General features: G+C 40.5%; 1 protein-coding gene across 1 annotated transcript; it reads right to left on the bottom strand.

Annotated features, from left to right (window-relative positions):
• Positions 1-4,011: 4,011 nt before the first annotated feature.
• Positions 4,012-11,807, bottom strand: LOC106595217 (zinc finger protein 883-like). Its single transcript, XM_014186597.2, has 2 exons — positions 11,071-11,807; positions 4,012-6,107 (listed from the first exon to the last, which is right to left on the bottom strand). The coding sequence occupies exons 1-2, from the start codon at positions 11,594-11,596 to the stop codon at positions 5,053-5,055; spliced, it is 1,581 nt and encodes a 526-aa protein (XP_014042072.2). The 5' UTR covers positions 11,597-11,807; the 3' UTR covers positions 4,012-5,052.
• Between the last annotated feature and the right edge of the window lie 1,134 nt (positions 11,808-12,941).

The following is a 12,941-nucleotide window of genomic DNA, read 5'->3' as shown; positions in this document are numbered from 1 at the left end:
TGTATGGGTTGGGGTCAATATGGAGGTGTATGGGTTGGGGTCAAAATGGAGGTGTATGGGTTTGGGGTCAATATGGCTGATCGCAGACCCTGGATAAGGTATAGAAAACAGACCCTGGATAAGGTATTGTCACCCACGTGGTTATAAACAATGAGGAGATGGCACGTGGGTACCTGCTTCTATAAACCAATGAGGAGATAGGAGAGGCAGGACCTGCAGCGCGATCTGCGTCAGAAATAGAACTGACTTCTATTTTAGCCCTTGACAACGCAGACGCTCGTTGGTGCGAGCGAGCAGTGTGGGTGCAATAATTGAATAATATAGATTTCAAAATGTATTTTGCGACGCAAGCGGTGTAGCCAGCCTGTTAGGTATTGAAAACATACCGTGGATAAGGTACTGAAAACAGACCGTGGGTATAGAAAACAGACCGTGGATAAGGTATTGAAAACAGACCGTGGATAAGGTACTGAAAACAGACCGTGGATAAGGTATTGAAAACAGAATGAATTGTGGGAGGGGGCCTTTCAATCTTCAATAGCTCTTACACAAAGCGGGTCACAACAATGAAAATTAAATATTCTGAATCTGGGAAGTCCAAAATCCACAGCTTTACTCCCTTGATGAAGAACACATAATTTTCCTTGTCATGGCATGCTTTGTGTAAGAGCTATTAAAGATTGAAAAGCCCCCCTCCCCCCAATAAATTATCCATCCACCTCTGATTTAGAATCGGTTCAATAGCTATTGTCGAGAGAACAGAATATCCAATATAAAACACATTTTACTGAGGTGCATGGGACTAACTTCTCACACAGTGTGAACCCAATAGCGGAAAAAGCTCCTTGAAGATATGGATAATTCATTTGGGTTTGAAAGATGATCGCCTTTAATGCTTTTGTCTTTCCAGCCATCCTTTGACGGATTCTTTATTTTAGCTATGGTACTAAAACTGAATTAAGACTCTCTTTACAAATAATGCATTTACATCCTTCGAAATCCTGAAAAAGCAAACAGTAATGTTCCAAATAGATTTCTCTCCATACTTCCCCAATTCAGAATATACCACCTTCATAGTCATGGCATGCCTGGTTCTATAGCTATTGACGAGAGAACCGAATATCCAATATAAAACGACTTTTATAAAGGTGCCCCATGCTTGTTGGGGAGCAGAAGTGGAGAGATCAGAGAGCATGAGTCTTTACAACCTCCCTTTATTTTTTGGTTGTTCTAGAAATGATCTCCGAATTCTATGTTTCTGTTTTTCCAAATGAAACATTTTGTCAAGTGGTTTAAAAAAATATATTTTGAATAATATTTGGTATCATCTGTTAAAGATTCCCGAAATGTGGGCAGTGATGGAGTTAATGTGAGAGACATTGGCAGCGTGGACTGTAATAATAGATATTGAGGACTACAGTATTTCAATTAATGTCATTGGATGAATTTGATCCATTGTTATCCTACAGTAGTGAACATATTCAGGTGTAGAACTTCCGTAGCATGCTCCTTTGAAACCACACTTTATTTCAACTGCTGCAGAGTTTCTTCACTTGTTTTCAACTGTACTCACTTATGTTAATCTGATCTCCTGTCTCCTCTTCCACGACAATGTTCAGACACAGACCCACCTTCTCCGTCCAGCAGGCATCCTCTTCTTTAACAGAAAGCAAGCAGCGTATCGAACTAATCATGGCCGGGGATGTAGTTAGCATTAGCGACTAGCCTAGTGCTAACTTTGCCAGCCAGCTAACATTAGCTGACTAACAACAATGTAAATATGAAATTAAATACATTAAAACTTCTTAGGGATAGGGGGCAGTATTTTCACGTCTGGATGAAAAGCATGCACAAAGTAAACTGTCTGTTACTCAGGCCCGGAAGCCAGGATATGCATATAATTAGTACATTTGGAAAGAAAACGCTCTGAAGTTTCTAAAACTGTTAGAATAATGTCTGTGAGTATAACAGAACTGATTTGGCAGGCGAAACCCTGAGTCCAATCCATCCAGGGACATTTTTTTTTTTAGGTCATTGTGTTTTCTATGGGAAACCTGATTAATTAGGGCCCAGATTGCAGTTCCTTTGGCTTCCACTAGATGTCAACAGTCATTAGAAATTGTTCAATGTTTTTATTTTGAGAAATTAAGAAGTAGTGCTATTCTTTCTACGTGTCACTCAGAAGGTCTCTAGTCTTTTGTTGCGTGTGAACAGGAGCGCGCTCCGTGTTGTTTTTCTTCGGTATTGGAAACAGATTTTCCCGTATTAAATTTGAGAGATTATTTACATTTTAGGATACCTGAGGTTGGATTAGGAACGTTGTTTGAAATGTTTGGACCAAGTTTACAGGTAACTTATTAGATACTTTGTAGTCATGTTGGGCGAGTTGGAACCGGTGTATTTCTGAATCAAACGCGCCAAATAAATGGACATTTTGGGGATATAAAGAAGGAATTTATCGAACAAAACGACCATTCATTGCGTCACTGAGATATTTGAGACTGCAAAAAGATGAAGATCTTCAAATGTAAGGCATTTATTATATGGCTATTTCTGACTTTCGTGTCGCACCTGCCTGGTTGAAAGTGGTTTTCATGTTTTTGTATGCGGGGCGCTGTCCTCAGAAAATCGCATGGTGTGCTTTCGCTGTAAAGCCTTTTTGAAATCTGACACAGCGCCTGGATTAACAAGAAGTTAAGCTTTATTTTGATGTATTACACTTGTATTTATATGAATGTTAAATATTTATATTTCTGTAGTTTGAATTTGGCGCTCTGCAATTTCACCGCATGTTGTCAAATCGATCCCAGTAACGGGATCCGAGCGTTAAGGGATCCCTAAGAGGTTTTAAACGAGTAGATACGACAGAAATGGGGTTAAAACACAGTGACTTAGAGCTTGAATGTGTTGGCAATTTTGGCTAGCAAGCGACTGAGGTGGCTGACTAGCTGTTGCTGTTGTCGAAAAGTCCCGTCCACTAGATTCTACGTCACACTGGCAGCATCGCCTGAAAGACGCACATCGCCACCTGCTGACTGGAGTGGGTAACGCAGTTGAGGAAAATATATTTTAAGACAAAAATATTTTAACAAGCACATCTGCATTTAGGGAATCAGTCATACAAAATTAGCAACTAGGTCTATACTGATCCTACATGGTGTAATAATACATCATGTAGATGTATATAATGAACAGACTAGGTCTATACTGCTCCTACATGGTGTAACAATACATCATGTAGCTGTATATAATGAACAGACTAGGTCTATACTGATCCTACATGGTGTAACAATACATCATGTAGATGTATATAATGAACAGACTAGGTCTATACTGCTCCTACATGGTGTAACAATACATCATGTAGATGTATATAATGAACAGACTAGGTCTATACTGATCCTACATGGTGTAACAATACATCATGTAGATGTATATAATGAACAGACTAGGTCTTTACTGATCCTACATGGTGTAACAATACATCATGTAGATGTATATAATGAACAGACTAGGTCTATACTGCTCCTACATGGTGTAACAATACATCATGTAGATGTATATAATGAACAGACTAGGTCTATACTGCTCCTACATGGTGTAACAATACATCATGTAGATGTATATAATGAACAGACTAGGTCTATACTGCTCCTACATGGTGTAACAATACATCATGTAGATGTATATAATGAACAGACTAGGTCTATACTGCTCCTACATGGTGTAACAATACATCATGTAGATGTATATAATGAACAGACTAGGTCTATACTGCTCCTACATGGTGTAATAATACATCATGTAGATGTATATAATGAACAGACTAGGTCTATACTGCTCCTACATGGTGTAACAATACATCATGTAGATGTATATAATGAACAGACTTGGTCCATACTGCTCCTACATGGCAAAAATATACAAAAATATTTTGCATTAATCAAAATCTTTTTACAAATCAGCACCTGTATTTTCTCTGATATGGTGGAATAATACTGATAACATTCATGACCTTGTGAATGTTTTTAATGTAAAAAAACGTGTCAATGTTTTCAAAACGTCCTCACATTTTCATACACCTTCATTATTTAAATGAAACAAAACAACATTTAACAGGTTTCAAAGTTAGAATCAAGAAAATGCCATTAATCTATTTAGTATTTTACAATTTGCAATATCCAAATAATTTAATGAACAGCTGGCAGTTCATACTTGCATGCAATCAATCAGTTACAATCAATCTGTTATTAATTAAAATAAAAAGCACATTAGAACATTGTAAAACAAAAGTAGCCATTTTGTTCTATGATTTCATTCACACAATTTGATTTCATGCGGCATAAACAAAAACACAAATTCTCAGTCAAAAAAACATTGCTTCTTTATTCTCTCATGTGCAACGAACCTTGGCAAGACCCTGTTATTCTCTGCAAACATCAAAGCAGTGACTCACTTCTGCAGGCTCATACTCTGCAACATCCGTAGATTACAACCCTACCTCACACAGGAAGCAGTGCAGGTCCTAATCCAGGCATTTGTCTCTCTGTTGGCTGGGCTCCCCTGCAACTTATCCAGAACGCCACAGCCCGCCTGGTGTTCAACCTCCCCAAGATCTCCCATGTCACCCCGCTCCTCTACATACTCCACTGGCTTCCTGTCAATGCTCGCATCCACTTCAAGACCCTGGTGCATACAAGGGAACTGCCCCTCCCTACCTACAACCCAACCAACCCGAACACTCCATTATGCCATCTCTGGTCTCTTGGCCCCTCTCACCAGCTCCCAATCATCCCAGTCAAAGTTCTTCTCTGTCCTGGTACCCCAATAACGGAACCATAATGTCAGGACAGCGGAGTCCCAGCCCATCTTCCCGAAAACCACGATGACCATTCCTCTTCAAAGAGTATCTTCAATAAATCTGACCTGAACTTGTCTTTTCCTACTAGCGCTGACTTCGCTGAGAACTACTTTATGAAGGGAAAACGTACTTACTATGCCTGTGATATGTGGTTGTCTCACCTAGCTACCTTAAGGTGAATTCACCAATTGTTATTGTCTCTGGATAAGAGTGTGTGAAATGTAATGGGATTTCAGTTCCCTTAATCGTGAAAAGGTCTTTCCACAATGAGAGCAGTGGTAGGGCTTCTCTCCTGTGTGTATCCTCTCATGCTCTTTTAGGTTCCATAACCGAGCAAAACTCTTCCCACACTGGGAACATTGGAAGGGCTTTTCTCCTGTGTGTGTTTTCTCATGCTCTTTGAGATGGCATGACCGGATAAAGCTCTTTCCACACTGAGAGCAGTGGTAAGGCTTATCTCCGGAGTGAATTATTTTATGTAAATTCAGGTTCCCTAACTGGGTAAAACGCTTTCCACATTGGGAGCATTGGAAAGGCCTTTCTCCTCTGTGTGTAGAGTGAATTCTCTCATGTATTTTCACACCCCATAACTCAGTAAAACTCTTTCCACACTGAGAGCAATGGAAGGTCTTCCTTCCTTCTTTGTGTATTCCTTGATGCCTAATTAGGGTCCTTAACCGGGTAAAACTCTTTCCACACTGGGAACATTGGAAAGGCTTTTCTCCTGTGTGTGTCCTCTCATGTGATTTCAGGTGTGCCAACAGGGTAAAACTATTTCCACACTGGGAGCATTGAAAAGGCTTTTCTCCTGTGTGTGTCCTCTCATGCCTTTTGAGGGCCTGTGATCGTGAAAAACTCATTACACAATAGGAGCATTGGTAAGGCTTCTCTCCAGAGTGGATTCTCTCATGCATTTTCAGGCTGTCTAACCGGCTAAAACTCTTTCCACACTGGGAACATTGGAAAGGCTTTTCTCCTGTGTGTGTCCTCTCGTGCTCTTTCAGGTTGTGTAACTTGGTAAATCTCCTTCCACAGTGGGAGCAGCAGTGTCGTCCTACTGGTTTGGCCGTCTCTGGGTCTGGTTCCCCCGAAGGACTCTTACCTAAGTCTGGTTCCCCTGAAGGACTCTTCTCTGGGTCTGGTTCCCCCGAAGGACTCTTCCCTAAGTCTGGTTCCCCTGAAGGACTCTTCTCTGGGTCTGGTTCCCCTGAAGGACTCTTGTCAGAGTGAGAGTCTGGTCTCTCTCCTGTCAAAGACAGAGTATTTTGTTAAACAGAGACCTGAATGAAACCACTACATGATAAAAGTTTTCAGAACATTTCCATAAAATAAAAAAATACTTATGAGCAGGTTGAAAGAGACAGTTTCATGGAAGCATTATACATCCTCCTTTGTGTACACTTGACAGTTGAAAATGCTTCATGTGCTAGTCATGCGAAGAGAAGTGAAGTTACTAAGGTCCCAGGATTCTGTTTTTTTTCACTACTTTCATTTATCTGCATGTCCAGCCCTCACATTTAGCCTCACAATTAAGTATTTTACCATTTTCTTTTCAGGACACAAGTAAAATGAAAAATGGTTTGACTTAAAAAGTTGCATTCATGAGTATTATTGACTAATGCCTCTAAAGTGCAAGGTTGAGTAACTGGGTGGTAGCTGACTAGTGATGGCTATTTAACAGTCTGATGGCCTTGAGATAGAAGCTGTTTTTCAGTCTGTCAGTCCCAGCTTTGATGCACCTGTACTGACCTCGCCTTCTGGATGAGAGCGGGGTGAACAGGCCGTGGCTCAGGTGGTTGACTGCCTACAAACAGACTTGAAATCATTGGTCACTTTAATAAATCAATCACTAGTGACTTTAATAATGTTTACATATCTGGCATTACTCATCTCATATGTATATACTATATTTTATACCATCTATTGCATCTTGCCTATGCTGCTCTGTCATTGCTCATCCATATATTTATATGTATATATTCTTATTCCATTCCTTTACTTACATTTGTGTGTATTAGGTAGTTATTGTGGAATTGTTAGATTACATGTTAGATATTGCTGCACTGTCGGAACTAGAAGCACAAGCATTTCACTACAATCAAAATAACATCTGCTAACCATGTGTATGTGACCAATAACATTTGATTTGATTCGGTATCGTTAATCACATGGTTGGTATCGGCGGATCCAGAAGAAACGGACCAATCCAATGGGGGACTGTAGCAGTCTGTAGCTCAAACACAGAATGTTTCAAACAGTTTGGAATAGGGCTGGGACGATACCAGTATCGCAATACTTGTTAGTATCGTGGCAAAACACCAAACGGATGTAACAATTTTTTTAGGAAAACAGCCCTAATGATGGCTATAGCACACAATATTTTACAAAGAGCAGGTTTTTAAAGGACCGAAGAGTTTAGTCTGCTTCGTGTTTTAATTTTTGCCATGGAAAAAAATATTGTGATAAGCCCTAGTTTGGAAGCACTAAATCACGCCAGTGTTACCATGGGATTCAAAGCTGAACATGTTATTACTCATTATTACCTCATGAAAGTGACAAACTGATATCTTTTCATTTTTTGTCAAAAACAACTTTATATCGAAGGAGCACCTTTGATTTGACAGCCTGTACATGCGCACACAAACTGAAAGATAATATATAGAAATATATTAAAATGTTGTGAAAATGTATGTATCATATATATATAAAATCAAATATATGTAAATACACAGTATCATTCAAGGGCTTTTATTTATACCATTTTCTACATTGTAGAATAATAGTGAAGACATCAAAACTATGAAATAACACATATGGAATCATGTAGTAACCAAAACAAGTGTTAAACAAATCAAAATATATTTAATATTTGAGATTCAAAGTAGCCACCCTTTGCTTTGACAGCTTTGCACACTCTTGGCATTCTCTAAAACAGCTTCATGAGGTAGTCACCTGGAATGAATTTCAATTAACTGGTGTGCATTGTTAAAAGTTCATTTGTGGAATTTCTTTCCTTCTTAATGCATTTGAGTCAATCAGTTGTGTTGTGACAAGGTAGGTGGGTTATACAGAAGACGCCCTATTTTGTAAAAGACCAAGTCCATATTATGGCAAGAATAGCTCAAATAAGCAAGGAGAAATGACAGTTCATCATTACTTTAAGACATGAAGGTCAGTCAATGCGGAAAATTTCAAGAACTTCTTCAAGTGCAGTCGCTAAAAATATCAAGCGCTATGATGAAACTGGCTCTCATGAGCACCGCCACAGGAAAGGAAGACCCAGAGTTACCTCTGCTGCAGAGGATAAGTTCATTAGAGTTACCAGCCTCAGATTGCAGCCCAAATACATTTACATTTTAGTCATTTAGCAGACGCTCTTATCCAGAGCGACTTACAGTAGTGAAGGCATACATTTCACACATTTTTTTCCCGTACTGGTCCCCCGTGGGAATCGAACCCACAACCCTGGCGTTGCAAACACCATGCTCTACCAACTGAGCCACACGGGACCGCGTGTGTACATGTTTCACAGAGTTCAAGTAACAGACACATCTCAACATCAATTGTTCAGATGAGACATGCATGAATCACTGCAAAGAAAGCACTACTAAAGGACACCAATAAGAAGAGACTTGCTTGGGCCAAGAAACACGAGTAGCGGACATTAGAACGGTGGAAATCTGTCCTTTGGTCTGATGAGTCCAAATGTAAGATTTTTGGTTGCAACCATCGTGTCTTTGTGGGGCGTAGAATAGGTGAACAGATGAATTTCGCATGTGTGGTTCCCACCGTGAAGCATGGAGGAGGTGTGATGGTGTGGGGGTGCTTCGCTGGTGACACTGTGATTTATTTACAATTCAAGCACACTTAAACAGCATGGCTACCACCGTATTCTGCAGTGACACGCCATCCCATCTGGTTTGTGCTTAGCGGAACTAGATGACCTGGCCTCCACAATCACCCGACCTCTACCCAATTGAGATGGTTTGGACCGCAGAGTGAAGGAAAAGCAGCCAACAAGTGCTCAGCACGTGGGAACTCCTTCAAGACTGTTGGAAAAGCATTCCAGGTGACTACCTCATGAAGCTGGTTGAGAGAATGCAAAGCTGTCATCAAGGCAAAGGCTGGCTACTTTTAAGAATCTCAAAGATATTTTCATTTGATTAACAGTTTTTAGGTTACTACATGATTCCATGTGTTATTTCATAGTTTTGATGTCTTTACTATTATTCTACAATGTAGAATAACTAACAGAACTGTCTACTGTGGTGGAAATATACCAGTATATCTTCATGTCAATTAACAGAACTCTGCTGGTTGTCCTGGTAACAGATACCAGTGGGCAGATCTATTTTATTTGTTCAAACTAAACTACAGCACTTACTTTGATGAGTCAAATCTGCTCCTTTCATCTCTTCTCCTAACTTTTATAATTTCCACGAATCAATGTCTAGGTATGTGCACATCCTCATCCTAGACTTGTCCTCTGCTTTTAACTGCATGCAGCCTCACCTTGTCTGTGACTAACCCCCCCACCTACAGGTGATCCCAGCAGTACGTTGTGGGTGCTGGACTTCCTGTATGTCAAGTTCAACAACACAACATCCCTTCCTCTGTGTCGGGGGCTTCAGGGCCTCTTTGATACATGGGATAAAGGCCAAGCACATCAGAGGACCCCACACAGAACCTTTTTCTAGGTTTTGAGCTGCTGACCTCCTGAAGGAGATATAAGGTCCCACTGTTCAGCAAGAATAGGAGCAGGACAAGTTTCAATCTGGCAGCCATTTGGCTGCTGAACAGTAGGACAGATGCCGATCAGGCTGCTGAACAGTAGGACAGAGAGAGGCCCATCAGGCCACTGAACAGTAGGACAGATAGAGGCCCATCAGGCTGCTGAACAGTAGGACAGATAGAGGCCCATCAGGCTGCTGAACAGTAGGACAGAGAGAGGCCCATCAGGCCGCTGAACAGTAGGACAGAGAGAGGCCCATCAGGCCGCTGAACAGTAGGACAGAGAGAGGCCCATCAGGCTGCTGAACAGTAGGACAGATAGAGGCCCAATGCACGGTCAGACAGTAGGCCAAAGAGATGTGTGACTTGTGTACTAACTTTCCAGTTTTCCATACTGGATGTTTTCTAGTGTATTGTGTTTGTGTACCTAAATTAATTTCCATGTAAAATGGTCAACAAAGTATATCGTATCATATAAATTATTTAAAAGTAAAAAATGCATGTTGGCGCCCCCCCCCCCTTGGGTTGTGCCGTGGCGGAGATCTTTGTGGGCTATACTCGGCCTTGTATTAGGACGGTAAGTTGGTGGTTGGAGATATCCCTCTAGTGGTGTGGGGGCTGTGCTTTGGCAAAGTGGGTGGGGTTATATCCTGCCTGTTTGGCCCTGTCCGGGGGTATCATCGGATGGGGCCACAGTGTCTTCTGATCCCTCCTGTCTCAGCCTCCAGTATTTATGCTGCAGTAGTTTATGTGTCGGGGGGCTAGGGTCAGTCTGTTACATCTGGAGTATTTCTCTTGTCTTATCCGGTGTCCTGTGTGAATTTAAATATGCTCTCTCTAATTCTCTCTTTCTTTCTTTCTCTCGGAGGACCTGAGCCCTAGGACCATGCCTCAGGACTACCTGGCATGATGACTCCTTGCTGTCCCCAGTCCACCTGGCCGTGCTGCTGCTCCAGTTTCAACTGTTCTGCCTGCGGCTATGGAACCCTGACCTGTTCACCGGACGTGCTTGTTGCACCCTCGACAACTACTATGATTATTATTATTTGACCATGCTGGTCATTTATGAAAATTTTAACATCTTGACCATGTTGTTATAATATCCACCCGGCACAGCCATAAGAGGACTGGCCACCCCTCATAGCCTGGTTCCTCTCTAGGTTTCTTCCTAGGTTTTTGGCCTTTCTAGGGAGTTTTTCCTAGCCACCGTGCTTCTTTCACATGCATTGCTTGCTGTTTGGGGTTTTAGGCTGGGTTTCTGTACAGCACTTTGAGATATCAGCTGATGTACGAAGGGCTATATAAATAAATTTGATTTGATTTTGATTTGATGTACCAATCGCAGATAATCCTTTAATATTTCCTACAGTACTGAACAACACATTCATGTGTAGAACTTCAGTAGAATGCCCCTTTAAAAACCACACATTGGTTCAACAACTGCCTGAGTTTGTGCCCGTTTTAAAGACCATACTCACTGGTGTTAATCAGGTCTTCAGTCTCCTCCCCAATTTCTTCCTTTTCTTTCACTCCCAAAATGTACTCCTTTTTTATTGAGGGAGCGTCCTCTTCCACTCCAAACGGTTCTTTCTCGTCTTTCACTGTAACAGCCTCCTCCTCTTTCAATGTGATATACTCCTCTTCCATTTTGAAGGCTTCTACCTCCTCCTCTTCCACTGTGACAGCCTCTACCCTCTCTTCCACTCCAAATGGTTCTTTCTCTTCAACATCCTCCTCTTCCTCCTTTTTAATTCTGGAAGCTTCTACCTCCTCCTCTTCCACTGTTACATACTCTATTCCCTCTTCCTCTTTCATTCCAAACGGTTCTTTCACTGTAACATCCTCCTCTTCCTCCTTTTTAATTCTGAAATCTTCTTTCTCTCCTTTCACTGTAACATCATCCTCTTCTTCTTCTTCTTTCACGGCAATGTTCAGCCCCAGAGCTTCTTTCACTGTCCAGCAGACCTCTTCTTTGGCAGAGGGGGAGTATTTTAGCGAGCTCATGGTCAGGGATGTAAGCTAGATAGCATTAGCTCAGTATCAATCTTAACAATGTAGTACATTTAACAAGCAAATTACGTTTTAAGTTAACTAAGAGACAAGTTGTGTTAAAAACACAGATTAATATACAAATTATCAAAGGAGCTTCAATGCATCAGTTTAATGTTAGCTAGTAAGCTACCGAGGTGGCTGAATTAGTTACCATTTTGTTTTTAGGAAGAGTCCCGTCCCGTCCACTAGATTATACGTCACGTAAAAAGCATCAACTGAAAGACTCACATCGCCATCTGCTGACTGGAGTTGGTAAAGCAGTTATTCACGACATTGTTTATTCTGTCAAAAAAAAAAAATAAAAATAATAATAATAATAATTTCAAAATGAGCAAATACATTTCAAATAAGAAAATACATTTTCTCTAACCCCTTAGCCAATACTTTCCTCATCACAAGAAAAGATAATTACTTTTTTCATCCCGATGGGGAAATGTTGTTTGCGGCTCTGTGTATGTACAAACATATCAAACATACAAATGACATCAAGACAACTGCAGACAATAAATATGACAAAACATGAGCTTCTACTTTAGTCAAATTTATTGTAAACCGCCTTTACATTTCTTACAAAATAATAAGGAGTTTTATTGTTAGATGAATCATTTGTTGAATTAGATTAAACAAAGATGTAGGCCTACTCAATAACAAAAATAACTATTTTAGTGGTGACTCAAATCTGTAGCCTATAGTAAGGTGAGTAGCCTAGATAGCTAATTTAGAAAAATGTGATATTTTTCTTCCCTTTTTAACACTACAAGTAACAATATAAATCGACATCTCTGTCTGATTCCATCTCCATCAGTTTTTTTCTTGTAAGCCTTTTCCCATCCTGGAATCTGAGACCTTATGGGAATCTGTGGTAGGGAAGAAAAATGTATGACAATTTGGCATAGACACTATACATTACCCATAGTTATCATCATCATCATCAACAACAACCACAAAGCTAGATTTCTGTTCGGCTAAACCCGTCACCCGGAGAGAACTAAATGAACATGTATGCGTCTTTGGTGATTGTAATTTATTCATTTGATTACGTGCCATTTATTTCAATGCATTATGTTTAGGATTTAACTGACAGTTTGCGTTCGTTGTCAGCAGTTTCATGCGCAGGTAATTGTAATGTTCATGTCGGGCTTGTTGTGACTTAATTAATAGCCTGTATTTAGTGGCTTTAATATGTTCAGTGCACTCGGAAAGTATTCAGACCCCTTCCCCTTTTTCCACATTTTGTCTCCTCTTTCATTCCGAAATATACATTTTCAGGTTGACAGTCATCAGGGCGGAATGGGAC

The sequence above is a fragment of the Salmo salar genome, chromosome ssa02 (genome assembly GCF_905237065.1).
Source record: "Salmo salar chromosome ssa02, Ssal_v3.1, whole genome shotgun sequence".
Lineage (NCBI taxonomy): Eukaryota > Metazoa > Chordata > Actinopteri > Salmoniformes > Salmonidae > Salmo > Salmo salar.
This window is presented reverse-complemented; position numbering and strand designations above follow the sequence as displayed.

Coding starts and splice junctions, on each gene's coding strand:
- LOC106595217 (XM_014186597.2), bottom strand. CDS start 11,596: ATGAGCTCGCTAAAATACTCCCCCTCTGCCAAAGAAGAGGTCTGCTGG. Junction 6,108..11,070: donor TGAAGACCTGATTAACACCA/GTGAGTATGGTC, acceptor TGTCTTTGACAG/GAGAGAGACCAGACTCTCAC.